At 38.4% G+C, this 22,239-nt stretch overlaps 2 protein-coding genes across 9 annotated transcripts in view; both read left to right on the top strand.

Annotated features, from left to right (window-relative positions):
• Positions 1-13,210, top strand: part of CLCA4 (chloride channel accessory 4) — a 25,487-nt gene extending 12,277 nt beyond the window's left edge. The window contains exons 10-16 of the mRNA XM_014938955.1: positions 623-847; positions 1,019-1,286; positions 2,458-2,619; positions 3,487-3,714; positions 4,848-5,294; positions 10,205-10,293; positions 12,998-13,210. Of these exons, the coding sequence (XP_014794441.1) occupies positions 623-847; positions 1,019-1,286; positions 2,458-2,619; positions 3,487-3,714; positions 4,848-5,294; positions 10,205-10,293; positions 12,998-13,210 (1,632 nt within the window). The remainder of the gene's footprint in view (positions 1-622; positions 848-1,018; positions 1,287-2,457; positions 2,620-3,486; positions 3,715-4,847; positions 5,295-10,204; positions 10,294-12,997) is intronic.
• The window catches only part of SH3GLB1 (SH3-domain GRB2-like endophilin B1), a 24,170-nt gene continuing 15,105 nt past the window's right edge, over positions 13,175-22,239 (top strand). For 3 of the 8 annotated variants that reach the window (XM_014939306.1, XM_014939308.1, XM_014939311.1), the window contains exons 1-3: positions 13,175-13,435; positions 17,973-18,114; positions 20,728-20,856. In XM_014939306.1, coding sequence (XP_014794792.1) covers positions 13,364-13,435; positions 17,973-18,114; positions 20,728-20,856 — 343 coding nt within the window. In that variant the 5' untranslated portion in view covers positions 13,175-13,363. Of the gene's footprint in view, positions 13,436-13,654; positions 13,959-17,972; positions 18,115-20,712; positions 20,857-22,239 lie in introns of those variants that run through there. The other 5 variants (XM_014939305.1, XM_014939307.1, XM_014939309.1 and 2 more) reach the window with 3 other exon arrangements.

Here is a 22,239-nt window from a genome sequence, read left to right on the forward strand (position 1 = left end):
TAACAAGATTTGATGGCAAGGCACACTTGGTTATTTACTGCAGAGAGGACAGGGTCAGACAGAACTGTCAGGAAGATCCTTCCGTTGAGACAAGGTTTCAGAAAGAACCCCCTTGCTTTCTAAACTCCTTCTCAGAGAGTAGTCTAGGTGTGGCTAGATAAAATCCTAGTCCCAGACTTGGTCAAGGATTATTTATGAATTTATTCTGTTTACGATAATTTTACACTTAAAATCAATGTTACTATGCAAGCAGCCATCTCATAAAGGGAATCTGGGGTTTTATTAGTTTTCTTCATTCAATAGTTCGGTCAAATGGCTCTTAATTTCCCTGTAGGTAGAGACAGCAGAACTAGAAAGCCTGCCATCTTCTCTATATTGTTCTGAGTTCTATATAAGTAAGCAGAGACCTTGTTCTGAGTTCTAAATAAGTAAGCAGAGACCTTTTTCTCATGGTAGTTTCCGAAGACATAAATGCTGTTAAGTTCTCTCCTCCAAGACAAATCCATTTTTAGTCAGCAATGACTGGATACAATATTGTACAATGGATGAAGAATCACTGAAAATATGTTAAATGCTTCTTTACTAAATAGCAATAAGACAAATTTTCTTTCTCTAACACCAGATTGAAAACAAAGAGCTAGTTGTTCAGCATTCTGGATGGATGAATGTGACTGTGCCTGTTGACAGAACTGTGGGAAATAACACATTCTTCAGCATTTCATGGAGTCAATCTCAGCCTTTTTTTTTCCTGAGGGACCCCAAAGGAAGAGAATATGGAAGCTTAGACTTTACAATCAATAATTTAAACCAAGCAACATCTAGACTCAGTATAAATGGCACTGCAGAGGTAAAGACTGAAAATTTTCTTTTATTTTCTGAATTAACATTTCCTACAGACTAGCATACAGCTTTTCTTTAATTATTTTTGTATTATGTAAAGGAAACAATGACCCTGTTAGAACATGAAGCTTTTTCACTAGTTTTTTAGTTTTTCATAATTTTTGTATTTTATTTGCAGGTGGGTGACTGGCAGTTTTGTATTAAAAATGTTCATACAGCAAGTCAAAGTATATCAGTAACAGCTGCCTCTCGACCAGCATCTTCGGGTGTTCCTCCTGTGAGGGCTGCAGTTCTCGTTAGCAGGGCAAATAGCACATTTAATGCAGTTGTTATTTATGCAGAGGTTAGCCAAGGGTTTTTGCCTGTTCTTGGTGCAACTGTGATAGCCACCATAGAGAAGGATGGTGCTGCAGCAGCAACCCTTGAACTTCGTGATAACGGAGCAGGTAAGGTTGCATATACATAGTAAAAACCTTCACATTTATGCATTTCAGAATCCAAGTCTGCATGCTCCCCTCAGATTTATCACTAAGGACTGAGTCATAGCTATGCCCTAAATCAAGAAAAAATAAAAGTGAGAAAGAGAATCCTACTGCTTTAGGATGGAAGTAAGCTACAAAGCTTTTTCTTGGTAAGGATAACAAAGACGTGGGCCTTTACCTGAAAAGTTTTTCTGCATTCTTTACTGTGCTGTTATTGAGGCTGAAAGCAGAAGAACTGTGCATGGTAGAGGGTACATTGCTCATATCTACTTTCTGAAAGTGTGCTTCATGTAATCATCTGCCCTCAAGAGGCATGGTAAAAAGAAAATAAGCTGGTCTGTTAGTCCATGTCATATACTATGAAGCTGGACTACAGTCTTAACAATAAAGCTCAACAAATGTTAGCTTTATCTCTTTTGCATGTTAAATATGTGCATTATTCTTTTCAAGAATCCTCCTTCTTAGAGCACTAGCAAGACATTTGTGGAATTCAGCATCCCTCAATCTCCTTTCATCTTTCCTCTTTTCTCTCACCACTGCTGCAGATCTGTAGCTTTATGAGTTCAGTAGTAGCCAGCAGTGTCTCATTCTGTCCTTGCTTTCACATTGCTGTTCTTAAAAAAATAAGTTTTCAATGTATTATCCTGTGTTTCTTAAAACATCTTCTATTTTCTGAACCTATAAGGTTATTTTTACATTGCTGCCAAGCTTTAAAACAGTTAGCTTGGATGCCACGAGCAGATCATCTGCTGCTGCCAGTCAGGTACAAGTTCACAAGTTTGCTTAAAGAGAAGGAATCCTGTGTTGATGAATTCCTGGCCAAAGGTTAAACTATGACATTTTACAGGTGCTTTATGTAGTAGATAGCACATAAGTATTAACTTGGTGGTTTCATATAGTAACAACATACCGAGTTTAAAGTGATAATGCAAAATGGTTCTTTTTAACAAAATACATATGAGTGTCATGGTGGGACCATTCCTATTTTTGAAGATGTCTACGTTACAAAAACACTGCCAGTTTTTTCTGCATAGTAATGTTCAGGTTCTGTGTTTATGTATGAACAGCAAATATAACCTTGTTTACCAGCAGGTATCTTCTTTGAAGTATTAATCCTCAACAATTCTATACCAAGGTGCTGACACGATAAAGAATGATGGAATTTACTCAAGCTACTTTACTACTTTACAAGGCGCTGGAAGATACAGTGTAAAAGTGAATGCCCGTGGGAGTAAAAGAGCCAGATTTGGCCTCAGGCAAAATCGAGCATTGTATTTACCAGGCTACAGAGAACACGGTAAAGTGCATTTATGAATCAGACAATTCTTTGCATGATTCGATGTAGGGGAGTTTAATGCTTTAGCAAATGGGCTCATTTAGATTCACAAAAACTGCATTTTATGTTAAAAGATGTTCCTTCTACCATTTTCACTACAAAAACCCAAACCAAACAAACCAGCTGCAACTACAGTTTCCTGCATATGAGAATAGCATAAAATGTTCTTTAATGTAAAAATTATTTTCTCTTACAGCCATGAGAAGGATAACATTGCTCAGAATCTGTATTTCAGCATCTCATAACAGGAATTTCAAATCTGTAATTATCCTTGAGACTTTAAAACAGGGATTTGGGGTAAATAAATTCATTTTCCAGCACTAGTATACAAACTAATGCCACTAGAAAACTTAGCTTTTGAGATTCCTTGATTTTTTTAGTACTTTTTTATCTTAATGCTTAAAAAAATATTAGTTCTTGCAATTTAACATTCTCACACTTATACATTGTGAAATTTAGAAAAAAAAAAAAGCATAAAAAATTAGCTAAAATGGCCTATATAACTGAAACTCTCTTAACACATTCAGTGTGGGTGAAGAGATGGATAGAACTACCTTATTTCAGCCACAGCTCATAAACATCTGCAACCTGCTTTACTGGTTGCATCATCTCCAACTTTTACACATCTCAGACTGTCTACTTTTTGGGTTTCCTAAACTTTGTGCTGCGATCCTGCGAGATCACCTTATTTTCTGTCTTCACTAATTTTCCACTAAATTCGAATAAACTAAAGGAAACTTATAGGATGAGAAGAGCCAATAACACATAGTAAAAGAAAATGCAATTCAGAGTTCTGTCATGATGAAAGTTGAAAAATGTCTTAAACAGGTAAAATTTATATGAATGCACCAAGACCTGAAATTACTGATAAAGAAATCCGAGCGAAGCTGGGAAGTTTCAGCAGAATTTCAGTAAGTTCCCTTGTAGTGAAGACAACAGAAGATTCTGCTCCTATTTATCCACCCTGTAAAATTACAGACCTTCGTGCTCGTATAGAAAACAAAACAATAGTCTTGTCTTGGACAGCTCCAGGAGGTGACTTAGATAATGGAAAAGGTGAGTGGGACACTACATTTTTGTGAGATTAGGTTAATATTTTTGTCTGAAAGGACATACCCTGAGGACCACCACTCAGGGATGAGGGCTGCATCTTTCTCACCTGAAATCATAACCAAACAGAAAGTTACTCTGTTGCATGATACCTGTTTAAGTTCTTAATTTTTCATGCTAAAAAAAGCCAAACCAGGTAAGCCAAGGAATATTCCAAACAAATCAAATAAATAAAATTATAATTCAACCACCAGAGACTTTAGCAACAAGTCTAAGTTCAAGTCTGTGCAAAATTTAAAAAAATTTAAAAATCAGCCAACATGGACATTACAAAGCTTTAGTCTATTTTCAAGGATGTAAATGGACTACAGAGATGCAGTAATGTTCTACTAAAAATACTCATTTTAAGGTTGTTGTACAGGAAAAATGAAAATCCAGATGAAATGTACAAGCATTTCCTTGCATAAGCCAGAGACTTAAAATGTTTTATGACTTGTGTGTTAAAATATACAATCTACAGTTATGCAGATTAGAGTTTCAGATTAAAATGTTACATTTATCTAACATTTCTGATAACCAGCAACACAAGGAAAAAAGTAAAAAAAAAAATAACAGCAAAACACCCCAAAATTAATCAAACACACTTACAGCAATGTACCTAACCAATTCTTTGATTACAAATGGGAGAATAATTTTGTGCCTTTCACAGTTATTGCTATCAAAACCTCATGCTGAGAGAGAAAATATAGAACAGATGCAAGGCCTGCCCCCGCTGTCTACACATATATTTAGATTACCATTTTACCTTATGTTTGTATTTGGACAGCACAGTTTCTCATTCAGCTACATTTTGCACAGCTCTGCCCAAAGCTAAGAATGTTGGTGAAACAATGTTTTTAAGGCCAGTGAAAAGAAGGAGTTTCCAGACTAAGCAACAATAGACCTTTGACACCATAAAATAAAGTTTACAAGCAAACTTGCCAACCATCCATGCTGAGCAATACAGTCAGTAGAGAAACAGGAATCATTAGCACATTTTTTTACAAAATGGCTCTAGAAGTCCTATACTGTCACCACAAGCAGAGATATTAAAACATCTATATTAATTTGTTCTTAACATGCATTTTTTTTTTCCCTAGCTGATCACTACATAATAAAAAGCAGTGAAAATCTTCTGGACCTAAGAAATCGCTTTGATTCTGCTACTTCTGTGGATTGCTCTAATCTCTTACCAAAGGAGGCTGGTAGAGAAGAATCATTTAAAATTGAACCAGAACATTCTGTAATACAAAATGGGACCATAATTTACTTTGCTATACGTGCTGTTGATGATATCAACTTGATTTCAGAGGTGTCTAATATAGCACAAGCCACATGGTTCATTCCTCCAAAAGCATCTGTGCCTTTAAATTATGATAGCAACACGGACAGTGCTAACAGTACAGTAACAGTGGTGCCTTTAAATTATGACGGCAACAATGATAGCACTAACAGTACAGTAACAGCAGCAATAGTAGCTCTGAGTGTAGCAGTTGTCTGTACTATTGTAAGTTCAACTCTGTATGTTTCACGAAAGAAAAGGGGAAGTCTGGAGATTGAAGCAGTGCAAAAGCTTGTGTAAAATAAAATTTAGAAATAGAAGGAATTTACTATAATTTTTGCTACACAAGCTTCAAAGTAGGGGAAGGGGTACATTCAAAAAATAAGTGCCATGATTTTAAACAGAGGCTTATAGCTGTAGATTATCAAAAGCATGCCATATATTCAAGTACATGTACACTGATTAAATGTTAAACATGAAAGCATGTACTCAGAAATACAGTAAAGAATACGTGTATCATCATTTGTATCTACGTAATAAAAGTACTTAACTCTTCTGTTATCTTCAAGTTTTTTCCAATGTAGTGTGTTTTTTTTTCTTGAATAAAAAAGCCAAAGTAATAAGATACTTTCCTTATTTTTATTCTCCACATAACAATCAAGTAAGGCAAAGTGTGAAAAAGATCAGAAAAATCTTCAAGTAGTGCAATAATTTCCTATGTATCTTTCACATGTTTTCAGTTAGGCTTTGTGAGACAAGAACAAAAATATGTACCTCCAGGCTGTTTATTTAAAAAAAAAAACAAACTTCAGTATGCATATCTACAAGTGTGTAGAACAGATCAGTATATAAATAGTTTCAGAATGAAAGTTGCAGAGAATATGCAAATAAGCACACAGAAGATGCACCCTAGGTGGAAACTAAACAAAGCTATAAGTTTGGAGCTAGAACAAACCTTTATATAATGAGGTAATTTAAAAGCTGCTAGTGGAGAAGGAGTATGAGGGATACAGGAAGAAGGGTAATCTGTATGACTCTTGGGTTGCTGACTAGCAAATTAACAACTGGCTCAAACAAGAATGCTTCAGATATTTCTTAGATGGCCAAGTACTTTTTACCTCTGCCTTCCAAAAACTGGGAAAAATGTTAAATTCAACAGTCAAATTATAATTCATAGTCTAGTACTACCCAGTAAACATATCATGTCTAGCAAACATGAGTATTTTCATTGACATTGACACTATTAATGCAATTTCTGAGTTAGGTCTCTTCTTGGAGAAGAGAAGGCTCAGGGGGGACCCCATCACAGTACTCCAATACTAAGCTACAGAGAGGACAGAGGCTCTCTCTTCACAAGAAGCCACATGGAGAAGACAAGGGGCAATGCGTACAAGATGAACTAGGAGTTTTGTCTTCATAAAGAAAGAAATTTTTTACAGTAACAACTATCAATCACTGGATTGGGACATGGTAGAATCCTCATCACTGGAGGTTTCCAAGATTGGAACTTCACAGAAATCTCATCTAGGCTCTCTAGTTGGACCAGATGATCTTTTGGCATTTCTTCCAGCCTAGGCTATTACATGGTTTTCCTGCAAACACCAACAAATCTATGCAAACATTGAATAATTATCTGAAGTTTTCCTCTCTGTCTTTAAATCTGCAACATCATTGTTTTTCCTTTGTTCAACCTTGCCTTTTACATTTCAACAGCACCAGCTTTTTAATATTTTAATGGAATTTCTCTACCTTTCCTGTATTTATACTTTCCACAAGTACTGCTTTTTCATTATCTAGGTCTCCCATTTTTGTAGGCTTCTGTACTTTTCCATAATGCCATCTTCTAATTAACCTTACTATTGGATGTGTTTTCAGATCTAAAATTGCATTTCCCCAAGCAATAATAGATGTCATAATTTCAGTTCATATCAAGGCCAGAATAGCTGTTGCATTTTAGAGCAGAGAGATTCTGGAGAAGAGAATCAGGAATCAAAGAATTATTTACTGATATCAGTTCCTTCTACTAGTTTTTAGGTCACCAAATGTTCATTCATTCAGAAATATTTCCTTTGGTTGCTTCTGAAGTGTCTTCCTAGTCCCTGAAGTATTTCTGCTGCATACAAATTGTTTGGTAGGAACTACATCTCACAATGAGAATAAATGGGTTGCAGCACTGTTCCTGAAACTATTTTCTAGAGTTACATAAAAATATGATAGACCTTACATAGCCAATCTCCATGTTTCAAGACAACTCACCCATTGCTCAAAAGACACCCAATCCTACCTGCCCAGCGAGCAGAGCTGCAGTACTCTATTGTAGGGCTACACTGACATCTAGTGGGCTGCGACAATTCCAGTTTTCCCAAACATTCCAAATATTGGTTTAGATCAAAACACCTCTCTCTGGGATACTCTGGCGTTTATATAAATGCATATTTAAAAGTACAATCGAATATGAATAGTTGAGCATTTATTATTTAACGCTACCTCTTACTATAGGAGCATGAAGAAGATTTATTAGAATCAAGAGCTTCAGTTTACTGAGTTTTGTCTATAGAAAAAGCTCTGAAGAGGTCAGTTCAAGTAATGCAGGATTCACCACTCTTCCAAACATCTCTGAAAAAGAAAAAACTTGCTTTTTCATGCTTCTTGACAAGCAAGTGCAAAATGACAGTATAAGACTGTTCAATTGATTTCAATGATTATGTTTATACTAACAGTATGTATGTTCAAAAGCTACGCAGGCTGGCATCCCAGTCACTGACACAACTGCCATGTGATAGTTCAGACTAGCTAGAAAAGATACAATAGTTAAAGTCAAAACCATATAAACTTTGCTTCTCAATATGGTCTTCCCATGCTCTTAAAATAATTTCACCTTCCAGCTTCCTACACAGACCTCACAGTGTTCCACGTAGAAAATCAGTTTAATTATTCCTATACCACACGTGTAGAAACTGTATTAGCATGTGACAAAGTGGCTTCCTCACAGTGATCAGCAGGGAAGTGGTAGAGCTGCAATTAAACCTCCAGTCATTAAACTATAATTGCACAGAAAAAAGGAAGAAACCCCCAAACTTTAATTTTTATTTCCACAGGGGCAAGTTATGGCCTATAGAATTTTCCATACAATCTTCCTCCAAGTATAAGATAGACAGCTGGGGTATGGGACGCAAGTATTATCCTGCCTGGGCATCACTAACCCGCTAGTGCTCCAGAAAGTATGATATTGAAAGGACAAAGATCACAAAAACAACATATGATTTACCTAGTCCGGTTCCCTGAGATTTCAGGACTTTTGCCTACTGAATGTTTTGCCAGTTGCTGCTTACAGTTCTAGTACAACTCCAGCTTAAGTGTTTAGGGGAAGCACAGCAACAGCTGCTGTAAGGATCAGTGGAAGAGTGCACTAATGTGAAAAGGAGCATTAATTCTCACTCAGCTGTAGTTGCTGTAGTTTCTGAGCGGAAGTGTGCTGTTGAGAACAGCTGCTTTCTGGTTCTGTCAACTCCAGTCCCCAGATTTTTCATGAAAGCCTGATTGTACATAGGCCAGGCAGCTGGCACTACTGATTTTATAATCTTTGCCTGGTTATTATCAAGCTAAAGTCACAGTTGTTAATGTTGGCACAGAAGATATGGACTCACACACAAACAAATGCCGTTACCTATTTTAGCAAAACAAGCTTGACGGTTAAACAGAGGTAAAATTTAATAAATTTTACTTAAAATGACACATTCTGCTCCTTTTATTTTTATATATCTTTTCACTACATTAATAAATGTTAAATCAAATTTACCTTCAGATTTTCATGCACATCTCTCCTGAAAATCTGGTTCCAAGACTGCTGCTATTCTTCAAAGTATTAGCTGGAGCTCTCCAGAGCTGTGACTGGTAATATATTGCCAGAACTCTTCATTTCCTGCTGTTTAACTGCATTAAAAGACAACATAAATACATAAATATTCATAAACCAGCTGCTTTATGCAAATAAATGCTGCAGTTACATAATCATGAGTAGGAAGGGGAATAGTGTGTATACACATAGTGACACAAGATGTGACCCATATAACTGAATGTATTATAGAACTAAATATGTATGAATTCCAACATGGGTACTACACTATTGGGATTACACGTGCTACCAAAATGTGTTTGTTTATGTATTTTACTGTGCTTTTACAGTGATATAAACTGATTTACAGAGGTATTTTTGTGTTGTCTTTGTTAAATCTTCCGATTCTAAGGTCTTTGATTGAAACACTACCTTTCCATAAAGTCAGAACTACTGTACTATCTTCAGTAGTAGTGCTGGGAGTCAGCTTAGAAGCAATTAAGTTACAAGTTATTATTCTTATAAAAATATTTTATTTTCTTAATTATACTATAAATCTTAATAATATAATTTTAGTTGGTTGGTTAGTTCGGGTGGTTTTAGTAAGTGTAAGTCTTTAAGGATATGATCCAAGACTATTTAGCATCAAGGAAAGAATATTGGAAGCGTGGATACACTAGATATTGGTAAGTGGTATTCAAAAGATTGCTTTGAAATTCAAATATTTTAGGACAACCTTACATTCCTTAAAATTAAAGTGTACCTTAATGGCAAGGTCAACAAGCAAAAAATAAAAATTCACATTATCTATCAAGCCATTCTGAACTATACTAAACTGTGCTAAACCCACAATTTTTCTGCAAAGAAAACCTTAAGATATTCTTAAGAAGACCTTAAGAAATGCTCGATTCCATACAATTTCAATGCTTTTGATTTTCATCAAGCTTTTCAAAAAAAGTCTAATGACAGGAAATAAAATCTTAAGATTAATTAAGAATAATTTATTCACAGATCAGCCTGACACAGAAGCAAAGTTAATACAGAGTTGGTAACAGCAATTGTGGTGTAGCATCTAGTTATTCAACCTACAGATCTCAAGCTTCTTGCCTATTTTACTGTATTCAAATGTTATACTTTACAGCTACATGATCAAGATTTAGGTAGACAAATGTAATGATCTAGAGAAATACTAAGGGTTACAACTACAGCATTTCTAACTATTGGTCTTATTTGTATCCCACTTCAGGAAAGCTTAATTACAAATCCACAAAGCCCTCACTCAAATTATTTCCAAGTAGCAGCATTGATGTTCTCTATATAAATTCTACTTCTAATCATAGGCGAGGATGTTCCAGGGTCTGTTTATATCCGACAGTACAGTGCTGTAAAAGGTTATTTCTTCTTTTTGGACGTGCCTGAAGATCAGGCAGTAGGCAAAGTACTATGTTCACTATACTTGCTGATGCATTGCTTGCCCACCTTCTTCTTAAACATCAGAGATGGGAGGACATGGCATGCTTTAACTTCCTTTTCAGCCTGAGATGATTCTGTAGATTCTCTTGTGGCTTATACTTCAGTACTTTTACAAGTTACCAATGCTGCTGTCTACTCTACACTTCTGAAGGAAGAGACTGCTGCTCCAGCACAGGTGACAGAAGTAAACATGCATGCTGACTCCTCAGCTCTTTGCACTGATTTTATCAGAATAAGCTAGTGTATCTCTGCACACTGTATGTTCTTTGAGTATACCTTCAGAGCTCTCTCGGTCAGTATCTAGCTTGTAACTAAGCCCACATGCTAGGTATGGCTCTCCTTACTGGAGCCAAATTCATTAGTTTATCCCAAACCTAAATCCCTGACAATGTTTTTTGGCTCTGAATAGCAGCTGTAGAGAGGGACCACATTTCCCACCAGGACCAGGATTGAAGCTTCCAATAAGGACAGGGCAGACAGCCTGCATGTGGCAATCTTTTAAAATGACAACAGGAATCTCCAAGATTCAGCTGTTAACACCTGAATGCCTGTTTCTTCTAGGATGCCAAAAAAACTTCCAGGGTTTGTCCTGACACCATGTTACAGGCCTACAGGCTGTGGAGAAAGAGAATTTCAAGAAAGGGAGTAACTCAGTAGTGTTTTAAAAGTAGTAGAATACTGTGGAACTCAGGAAGCATGGAGTTCCACATTGGGATCCAATAACTGAATTTATTCTTACATTGTAGGATAAAACAGGGAAAAAATTACCCAAATTAGGAGGTTTATATGAAATGTATAAACATGCACTAGAACAGATTTTCCTCTTACGTAAGTGTTGTAACCATTAGCCTGAAGAGTTATTTTCTCTCCCTCACTCACATTCTTACTGCTTAAACATTCATGAAAAGAGGAAGGATGTTAAAAGTGAGAACTGAAAAAACACATCTAAAGCCCCACAGCCCATCCGCTAAAGGTGGAAGTACCGTCTACTTAAGGCATTTTCCTTAGAATTGGTACTGTTGTGCTTAGGGCTCCTTAGGAAAGAAGCAATCAGAAGTAGATATTCCAAATCCTACAAGAATACTCTAACCCACAGGGACTTAAAGGACGGGGGCCTTCTTCCTCTTCCATCCAGGTTATGCTAGAAAGGAGAGGTATCTAACCATTTTCTGAAGGGAAAAGTGGAGTGTCAAGGCTTTCAGTCAATATGCCACAGGAAGCAAGTGAGGCTCATGCGTCACGGGCAGCACCAGGGTGCAAGCTTCAGAGAAGAACTGGCAGTATTTTGATTTTGGAAGAGCTAGACTGTGTTGGTTGCTCTCAATTCCAGTCTGGACACACTACTCTCCCAAGGCACTATTGAGATACATCTCACCTGAGGTGGTGCTTCTCCCTCAAGGCTGGGCACTGCTGCTCTCCGTTTTTTGGCATCTGTTTTTATGTGGAACTCCATCAATGGGAACTGCTGATGCTTAGCACCAATGAAAGCTATGAAATTAAATAACTGCATCTGCATGTCCAAATTTAAATTCTTTGATGTTGCTGTCTTTTCACATAGCCTAAACTGATATCACAAGAAATCATAATCAGCTCTTACATGACCATGTAGTGCAGAGCATTACAAGGGAGACCCATGGGACCTTTATACGGTAGTAAAACTCATTTTAAGAAATGGAAAAAAACTTGCCATAGAGTTCTTACATATAAGCACTTACACCCATGTATAAGTGAGACAGTAAAAGTTGAAAAAGGTAAAAAGTATTCAAGCAAAACAAGCACATACACACAATAGCTTTCAGTCCCTCTCCTTATCAGCACTAATGGTACAATAGGAATGATACACAGCCTGGGTTTTGTTTTGGTTTTAATTCCTGGAATCTGACTGGCATGTAAGCAAGATTGCATTGATTGTTACAGTTACTTCCTTTCTCTGGAATTCACTTCTCGTCATAATGCCCTAGGATTTCCTCTGACTTTATCAAATTTAGCCAAACGTTACCTTCTATTTGGATTATGAGGTAAATTACTTAAATGAATGACCAGGATAATTTTTTAAGCTGGGAATACTAGTTTGTTGCCAATGATGCCTCATTATAAATATGTTTACAACATAAATAATAAATATTGCTAGCCCATGTTAAAGGTCCTTTCTTCTCGAGCATTTGAAACTCATGATAACAGATGGAATAATAATGGAATTATTACAATGAGAGACTATTTTCGTCTTATTTGCTTGGTTGCTAGCATTAAGTTATATATATATGCTGCTACTATGCTCAAGGTATTTTCAAATACTCCCTTTGTGATGTACGGTGCTATTTTATAATTGTGTCTCGGTATACATTTATCTACACAGGCTCTTTTAATAAACAGCCGTTTTCTGAACGACTTCGCAAAAATCCTTTCCCAGCTTACGTTTCTACGCTCACGAAGACAAACAACATTTGACTTACAAAACACTTTGGGGGCGGAGGGACCTTGCCCTCTCAGAGCCGGGTCGGAGGGTGCCCGCCCCGGCGGGACAGACCGGGCCGGAGCCCGCGGGGCGGCGGGATTTCCGCGCGTAGAGTCGGGGATAAACGCGCCCCGGGCGGGCCGCCGCCGCCCGCTCAAGGAGACTCTGCCTTTTCTGCCCACCCCGCTGTGTGTTTACGGTAAAGGCCGCGATCGGCTCCGGAGAGGCAGGCCGGGACGCGCCGCCGCAGCCGTCAGCCCTGGAGCGCGCCGATAACGGCCAGCGCTCCCTGAGGCGGGGCGCGTGCCGCGACCCCGGCGGACCCGCTGCCCCCTCACGGCGGCGCGAGGAGGGGTGGGGCCGAGGCCGGGGCGGGCACCGCCGCCGCTCCACCGGTCGATCCGGGCTCTGCCGCTGACGCCGCGGCAGCGGCCAATCCGTTGCGGCGCCGGGCCGGGCCTAGCACCGCCCCCTCGGCGGCTCCCCACAGGGACGGGCCGGAGCGGCCGCCGCCGCCGCCGGTGCCCGGGCTGAGTCAGCGTTTCCTCCCCTCCCTCTCCCCCCACCGAAGATGAACATCATGGACTTCAATGTGAAGAAGCTGGCGGCCGACGCGGGCACCTTCCTGAGCCGCGCCGTGCAGGTACGCCCCGCTCGCCCGGTAGGACTGCGCTTGGCCGCCGCGGCCTCAGCTGAGGGAGGTGGGCGAGGCCGCAGGCTGGCTCCACGGGGCCGCCGGCGGGCCCGGCGCGGGGCGTTGGCCGGGGAGCTCGGCTCCGCCCCAGGCCGGGGGAGCAGCGGCCGGGAGGGGTCGGGCTGGCGGCTGGGCCCGCCGCGGGTTCCCAGCTCTGAGGGTGCAACAGGCCCGGCCGCGCTGGCGAGGGGGAAGCCCAGACACCTGGCCTGGCGGGGCAGCGATGTGCTGCTCTGAGGCGGCTCTTTCGCCCGCGGGTCCCTTGCCAGCCCGGGGTTTGGTAGGACTCGGGGATTTTGTCCAGGCTGGTTGCAAAACTGCTGACCTCGGGGGGGCTGGCGGGGAGAGGCTGAGGCGGCCCAAGGTCAGGACAGGGAACGAGGGGAGAAGGCGCCTGGGCTGAGGGCCACGGGTTGAGCAGACATTAGCTGCGAGGAGAAACGGTCGGATTTTATGAGTGGAAAGGACAAAGGTGTGTCTCGCCTGAAACAAGCTGGTGGTTTTTATTGTTTGCTGAAAGTGTATCCTGTTGCCGGATCGGTAAAATTCGAGCTCTGATGTAACACGTTAAAGCATCCGTCTGCTTAGGCTTTTTTTGTTTGTTTGTTTTGTTTGAGCTTTAGTATCGTTTTTAAGCTTGTTTGATAGTCTATTGTTTCTGAATCGGTCTTACCCTTTCTTCACGCTAAGGGCACTGTAATTGGCTTTTGTTCTTTAGCTGTTGTCTTGAGCTGTAAGCCCCTTTCTTTATATAATCAAACCTAAACAGATTTCCTGTCGGGAGGTGGACATCCAAGCAGTGCATAGTAATCCACTTTGGTTTCTCATGAGTTCTCGCTGGGTCACAGTCAGGTTTGGAGCGTGATTAAAGTTGTTACATGATCTGATCGGTCTGATGTATTGCCCTAAATCTCAATATTCAAGCAGAACCAATGATCAGCAGCACAGCAGAGTGCTAAAAATGCAAACTGGTCAGAAAACGTTGTTGTCGTGGCTTCTCTTTGTGATGGAGGTCTTCCCATCCTTCTCCCCCCATCTCCCACCCCTAGCTTCTTCCAGCTCTACATATTTTCGAGACCATCTCTTCCTTTCCAGCCTCTACCTCTTTCCCTTTTCTTACTAGACAAGGGAAAAGGGACATACAGTTCACCCTTCATTGTAAGATCCTGGGATGGGACCTTGTGATTTCATCTCTTTTATCTTGACTTTTTACATTTAAATCAGCTTATTGCATTAAATCTAATGTAGGTTTTTGCAGTCTGTCATGGTTTAAAGGTGGTTTACTCCAGTATGCTCTATCTGTATTGTTGGTTTACATCTGAATAGCTACATTAGTTATCTGCTTAATCTAAACTAAAACTCAGTGGAAATGTGGAAATAAGAATTTTGCTCTGCTAGCAGCTACTTTCCCCTAAAATGAGATTAATGAAGCTGTTGAGGGAAAGAAGCAAATCTCTAACATTTTCTTACAATCTGAGTAACTCATGTTTTGTGTGCTACTGTTGTTTCTCCCCTGTTGTGTTGGGTTTTTTAAAGTTACTATGTAAGGCCTACAGATAATATTAAGGGGTAATGATTTTGTGGATTTTCTTTTTTTTTTAATATCTTCTGGGTACACATTTTGTGTCCTCCAGTAAAAATGACAGTTCTGTATTTTGAGCTAAACTTCATGTTCAGACATTGCTGCATGACATGGTATGATCTGACACTAGTTGCTTTGGGACATTAGAAAAAAAAACAAACCACCAAACTCCATGACACAGTTCAGCAGCATAGTAATGGTATGTTGGAGAACCACTTAAACTTTCCATTTTAGCTCTACTTCAGCTGTTTTACAAGATGGTGAACATCTTGCTAGTGTTTCACAGGGTTATCAGACTTCTCTGTAATAAGGAAATTGGGTCTGTTTTTCCCAAAACTGCCTGATATTCATGTTCCAGGAAGCCTGTTCCTTTTGTGGATGAGATTATACTGTATTCAGACTGACATATTCTGGTTAGTGATCTACGGAAAAATCAAGCCTACTGGCCATCTTCCTCCAAAGCCTGCCCTTCCTTCTGGCAGGCAGAAAATGCTTCCAAGGAGTCCTCCTCAGTCAGTCTTCACAAATTGCAACTCCTGCAACAAAGTAGCAAATGGTAATAGGTAGTGGTATTTGAGGTGAAATAATGCCATGGAGTGTAGTAGTAATAGGAATGTGAGTCCTTCCTCTTGCCAGGCTCTGTAATTGACAAGCTGCCTGTGTAGCACTCAGGAATGAGCTGGACTTTTACTCTTTGGTAGCAGAAACACTTTTATTGTTCATGACTTCTGCCTGAAGTTAGAGACTTATCTTAATGTAATTTTTCCTAGTGATTTTGCAGTGTAGACTTGAAATGTCGATTGGGCTGTGATAACCCAGTTGTGTACAAAACAGTACAATTTCATCCTGCATGAGCTGGTCACATTCAGGCAACTTGTGTATATATTTTGAATTTAATAAAGGTGGATGGATTAGATGACTTAGTGATATGATTTGTTCCAGTAGTGCTTACATTAAGTATCTTTGTATGACATATTTTAAACTTTAATAAAAAGCAAAACAAAACTGTTTAGAGCTCTAATTGAAGAAGATGATCATTAGTGTCTGCCTACCTTGGAACAATTTTTCTAAGCAGAAGAAAAATTATTGATCTGTAGCAACACTTTGCTTATTTTGTTCTTATCCTTAGGAAGGGATGGAGTAATATCTGAAAAAGGACACAAAACAGAGACCAAATCAAATTTTAGGTTTCAGGGTAACTGAGGTGGGAAATCAGTGGCAGTATTGTTGCATTACATTGATGCCGAAAACCGTACTTCTGTCAAACTACTACTTGCCACACTGCTTAGTATTGCTAAAATTAAGTTTTTCCTATAAGTGTATACATGAAATCTAACATTGGCTAAGCTATCTTCGCACTGCTGAGTAGACTTATGGAGTTACTAATAGGAAAGCTCATTTCACAGATGAATACACTTCTCTGTAATTAGTAAAGAATAGTTTCAAAACCATTTATATTGTATTCTAGTAAATCTGTAAAAGGTTTCTAAGAACAAATTATGACACCTAACATCTCTTTAAAGAGCCTTTTAAACAGTCGTAGTAATAAATCCATAAATAAATTCCAGTCTTCCCTATACTGCAACTGAACTTTCTCAGAAAGGCAGCTTGCTTTTGTGTAGAACTGCAAATGCTGCAGCATTTATCTAGACTTTAGATGTGCTTGCTGTCAAAATTGTTTTTATTCTACGTGTGATGGAAATTAAAACAAACTTGGACAATGCAATTTACTTGTCTTGTATTCTTCTTACTGTGAGTTAAACTATCACGCTGAAGAACTTATTAGGAATGAAATTTGACAGTCAGAATGTTTCCAGTCCTGTTATATTCTTAATTGGTAAGCTTGTTAGGAATTTAATCATGAGCCAGGTCCTTCTGCAAATGCCTGACTTTGAACAGGCTGTTAAGTGATGAGATCATCGTTGTCATGAGGAACCACTGCTCTGAGGAGAGGCCGGCAAAACCCTCAATTCCGGTTTTGCTTGGTTCCCTGATGTGAAATGTGTGGCTCTCCCCTCTCCCAGAGAGCTGTGGTTGAAGTACAAACTGATTGTGGATTAATAAGAGTTGGTGTAAATTTAACGTCAAGTGAAATTGGATTTATTTAGCTAAATGGAGTTACATTCTATTTCTTTGTCGCTGAAAACACAGCTTGGAAGAGAACAGCAGAAATCATCTTACAATATCTGGAATGCAGGATCAGTTATACCTAAACAGTTCATCAAAGATTGATTTGTCCTATTCTAAAAAGGAAAACACCTCCTGTACCCAAGGATATTTATTCTGCAACTTCCCTGGGAAGTCTATTTTACTTTTAAATCCTTGTCTTTAAAAACTTTCTCTAACATATAATTCTCACTTAAATCTTCATACTGAAGTTTGAACTTGCTACTTTTTGTCCTATTTGTTGTGGACACGACACCATTTTTAAAGCACATTAAAGGTATCTGCAATGAGAATCTGTTGTGGTTTGAGGTTTTACTCTGGGAGAAGGGACAAACTTAATTAGAAAATATACAAGACTGAAGTTGCCTTTGTTACCTCCGGACTCTTTCCTTTTGATCCTGTTTCAAGGAGCACTATGCAAAATTGGACGAAGTGTTTCAAGTGAGAACTCTCCATACCAAATAGAGCAGAGGATTTCTTCATGAAGTTGTAAATTATATTCCTCATCTTGATCTGATTAACACCCTCCCACCCCTTTTTCCCTCTGATAATAAGGGTGTGGTGGTGTACTTAACGACTTTCACATTTATCATTTTTTTATTGATGACTGGATAAGGATTATATCTTTGAAAGGATGATCTGCAACTAATATGAGTGAATAGTTATTGTCTTAAATCTGTCCTGGGAAATGCTTTCTGTGGATTAACAGTATTTCCAACCTGTCTGTCTGCATCATAGTTCACAGAAGAAAAGCTTGGTCAAGCAGAGAAGACTGAACTGGATGCTCACCTGGAGAACCTTCTCAGCAAAGCAGAATGCACTAAATTGTGGACAGAAAAAATAATGAAACAAACAGAAGTATTACTGCAGCCAAATCCAAGTAAGGAGCCCTACAAGTTTTTGTTTGCAACTTTTGAATTAATAGATTTACTAATGTAAATGTTTACTGCAATAAGTATTGCTTAAGTTATGACTAAGTGTAGCAGTTTTAAAATTTAAAGGCTAGAGTTAGGGAAAGCATGTTTTGAAGAGCTACTCAGAATTGGAGACACTGTACTAATTGCTGGTACCAGTCCTTAACCCTTTAAGTGGGAAAAGCTTTAGACGGGAGATCTCTGTAGCATTGGTCCCATACGATGGTCGGTCTCAGGTTGGCTGGTTTTTGAGTTGTCTCCTGTTTAATTGAATTTCCCACTTTAATTCCAGAAATCTTAGGTAGCTGTAAGAGCGCTGAAGTTCTTCATGGAGTAGATGCAGTGGCTCAAGAAATTTCATTGCAATTTCATTACTTTAAACTGTCTGCCCAATACAATTCAGCTCGAAGCAGGCAAGATGAACCAAAATGTCTGTCTTTAACAATTCCTTTACTAAAGAATTATTTTCTCCAGATGCTCACTCGTTAACATTTGCCAGTGTTTTACACACCATGCTTAGACAATACAATAAAGTTTCAAATATGCTTTCATCACTGGTTATTACTGTAAAAATAACAGAAGAAACATAGGTAGAAGAAATGTAGTTTTCTGGTGTGTTAATTTTATTTGTTTCTGAAATTGCTCTACGAATAGTAATGCTGAGGATATCAGTTTCAGTCTCATATCCTGCAGTCATCTGTGCCGTTTGTGGCACTTGTACTAGAGTTGGCAGCAATAGGAATTTGCTTAGTGTATAGATCTAGATTTCAAGTCAAGATCTGGTTGCTAGCCACTGGCAAACTACTGTTACCAGAAAAAAAACTAAATCTCCTTTAGGTTTGCTCAAATGATGAAGTTATAGTACCGCTAATATCTCTGCACTGAAAGCATAAATATTCTCCTTGTAGTAACATACTGAGTTAGGTTTTTTTAGTACAGGTAGATCTCTAATGCCAAATAATGCTGCTCTTTGAAGTATTATTTTGGAACTCTGTTGCATCCTGTAGTTGCATAAAAGCAGTGCTTAAAAAACAAACATAAAAATCAGAACAACTAATCCAGCAGGAAGGACGCAACAGAACCAGAATAGAATATACGAGAGGAAATAGTTGTCTTGTTCATTTAATTCAGTATTTGTAATATGTATTGACTTTTTCAAAAACTTGTAATTGTAGAATATTGAGTCACTAACTGTAGGCTGGTAGAACTGCATGAGGAAGATTCAGCAGAAGGATAATATATGGTAGTATCTCAGTTATGCTGACCAGTCAATTTTCTGATGGCTAAAAATACTCAGTGTTAAGCAGTGGTCTTGGTCTGTTCAGCTGTTTGGCAGCCTACTTGGAAGGACTATGACGTGCTGTAGAGAGCTTCTTTTGGTGGTTGTTAATGGAGTGGCACGGTCTGGGGGAGGAAAAATGACTTTCAGTTACATTTTTAATTGCACCTTTAGGCCAGAGCCAGGTAATAGTCCAATAATTTTAGATTACTTTTTGGTTCTTTTGTCATTTAGTAAAAAATATATATTATGGATAGAGTAAATTAAAAATAATGAATTTAGATCATTTTTGGCTCACCCTTAGTGTCAGGGAATGTACTGGCACCAATGTTCACCTGTCTCAGGTTAATTATTGTGACCTTCAAGGAAGAAAAGTTATTTAATTCAGTGCTGATGAAAGTTGACTAATATAACAGTATTTATTATTTTTGGTTGCATCAAAGTGGCAGGTTTGTTCATTGGAGAGTTGCTTTCTGGTTGTGTGTACTATTGCAAGCTGAAATCAGTTCCTACTGCCTGCATAAATAAAGCAAGCTAATTTTGAAGTCAAACCAATTGGTCAGAGGAATCTGGTGTTGCATCTGAGGAGTTTGCTATTGTAATTAACACTGTCCCTGTTTGTCTATGATGCTTTTTCACCCAAGAACCATACTGTGGCTTAATATTACAATAGGTGGATATTAATGATCATATAGTAACAATAAGGTTTTTTTGATAATTTTGTTACTCAGACTAAGGAAGGATGGGAATAAGAAATAAAGCACTTTTGAATATCTTTAGCGGTTTGTTTCTGAGCATTTCAAGGATGCAAGTGGAGTGGGAAAGAGAGCATATAAGTTCTGGAGTTACCAAACTTTCAGAATATCTTAATAGGAGGGAAACTCTTGTAGTTGTTGAACTTAATTCCTACACTGCTAATTCTAGTGAACAATTTTCACAATTTTTTTCCTGGAGAGGGAAAAAAAGACTGGTTTTGTTAAGGAGAAGCATTCTTTATGCTTTTACAGCAAAAATTTCTGGACAAAATTTTGAATAACTGTATAAATATACTTGTAGAAGGGAGAGGAAAAGTATAATTTTTCACTTTCACAGGTGGCTCTAAGAAATGCTTGAACACAGCATGACAAACATGGAGTACAGTTACTTTTCAAGAAAAATGTCTTCACTTTAAAATTGTTCACTTAAAGTTGAGTTTAATGTCTGGATTTTCAAAGTCCTTTGTTTGTTTGTTTGTTTATTTGTTTCTATTTCTAACTTGTGTTTCAATGACAGTAATGATTTCAAGTAAACATTTTTCTAGATGCCAGAATAGAAGAATTTGTCTATGAGAAGTTGGACCGCAAAGCGCCAAGTCGCATGAATAATCCAGAGTTACTAGGCCAATATATGATTGATGCTGGGAATGAATTTGGCCCAGGAACAGCCTATGGTAAGGAGAAGCAAAAAATATGTCTTGTGTTGCAGAAATTAAGGGAGATAAATGCACAGCTCTAGTGTTTCCTATAAATGTAAAATGCTATTTCTTGTTGTGCTCTACCTGAGGCACTTCAGTGACTTTTGTATCGGTTTGAGATGACTTGCTGTGTAACTTTGAGCATTAGGAGATCAATGATGAGGTTTCTATCCAAATCTAGAAATATAACCTGCTCTTGGAATCGTAACCATCCTTGTGGATTTTCTTGCTAGAACAAATAATTCTGGAATTTAGTTTCCTTGTTAAAAGAACACATTTGCGCATCTGACAACACTTATGCATTTTATTGGCGGCATGGAGTGAAAATGTTACCTGAAATTAACTTCTCTAGTGAGAAGCCTCTCTAACTTTACTGTATTCCTTCTTTTCTTAATATATAATAGTTTGCTAAAGTTGGGTGTGTACAAGATAATCTAAATTTTCTTCCTTCTCCAGCAAGTTTGTATACCTATGACAGGAGGGTTCAGGGTATTACATCAGATTTTTTTACACTGGCATTAATTATAAAGTCTAAATCTAGTATTTTCTACAAGTTTTAAAGTTGCTGATAACAGTTTTAGCTGTTAATTTAACTCAACCAACTGAAATGCATAGGTATCTGTATATAAAATGCAGTCTGCAATCAAAGGCTGAAAGCTAGCTCTCTTTATTTGCTTTCTTTAAAATTGCAGTGTGAAGGAAAAGTTTTGTTCTGGGAAGAATGGGTTCTTTATATCTGGAAAAAATGGGGTTCCTTTTAAAAAGAAGGAAAGAGCACTAAAAAAATTGAAATGTTTTATGGAAGACTTACGGATACAAAATCAATAATGGCAGGCTTTGTTCCTCTTACTTCTTATGGTTTTATACTGATATCTGTGGCCTGCCTTCTGATCATCATCCTCAAGTCTTGTTTTTTAATGTCAAATAGAGTTGCAATTAGAGTTACACTGTCCCTGAACTTGCAGAACTTTTTGTATTGAGACAAGTAACATAGACTATTAGCATAAAGATAGATACACTGTTAGCTTTCATGTGGTGTCACAAAGTATTTTGGTTCTCTGAAAACTTAGTGCCTTTTCCTACTCAGCCATGTCAGTCTTTGGAAACATAATAATAGCAACAGCTATATTGTTGATACACTAATTTCAGTTTCAATACCTAAGTCGCATAGTGTTCAGTTAAGGTACAAATGCCTGTTTAGAAGTTGGAGTTGATGGGGCAGGGAAAGCATGTTCTTTTCCAGTAGCTAGGTGAGCTTTTTCCTTGCTACCAACTACTCCTTACTTAAACAAAAATGTAGTATAAGAGGAGGAGGACATTGGATTAAAATAAGTAGGTATGATATCCAGTTCTAAAATA

This window comes from Calidris pugnax, unplaced genomic scaffold (genome assembly GCF_001431845.1).
Source record: "Calidris pugnax isolate Ruff unplaced genomic scaffold, ASM143184v1 scaffold18, whole genome shotgun sequence".
NCBI classification, from domain to species: Eukaryota; Metazoa; Chordata; class Aves; order Charadriiformes; family Scolopacidae; genus Calidris; species Calidris pugnax.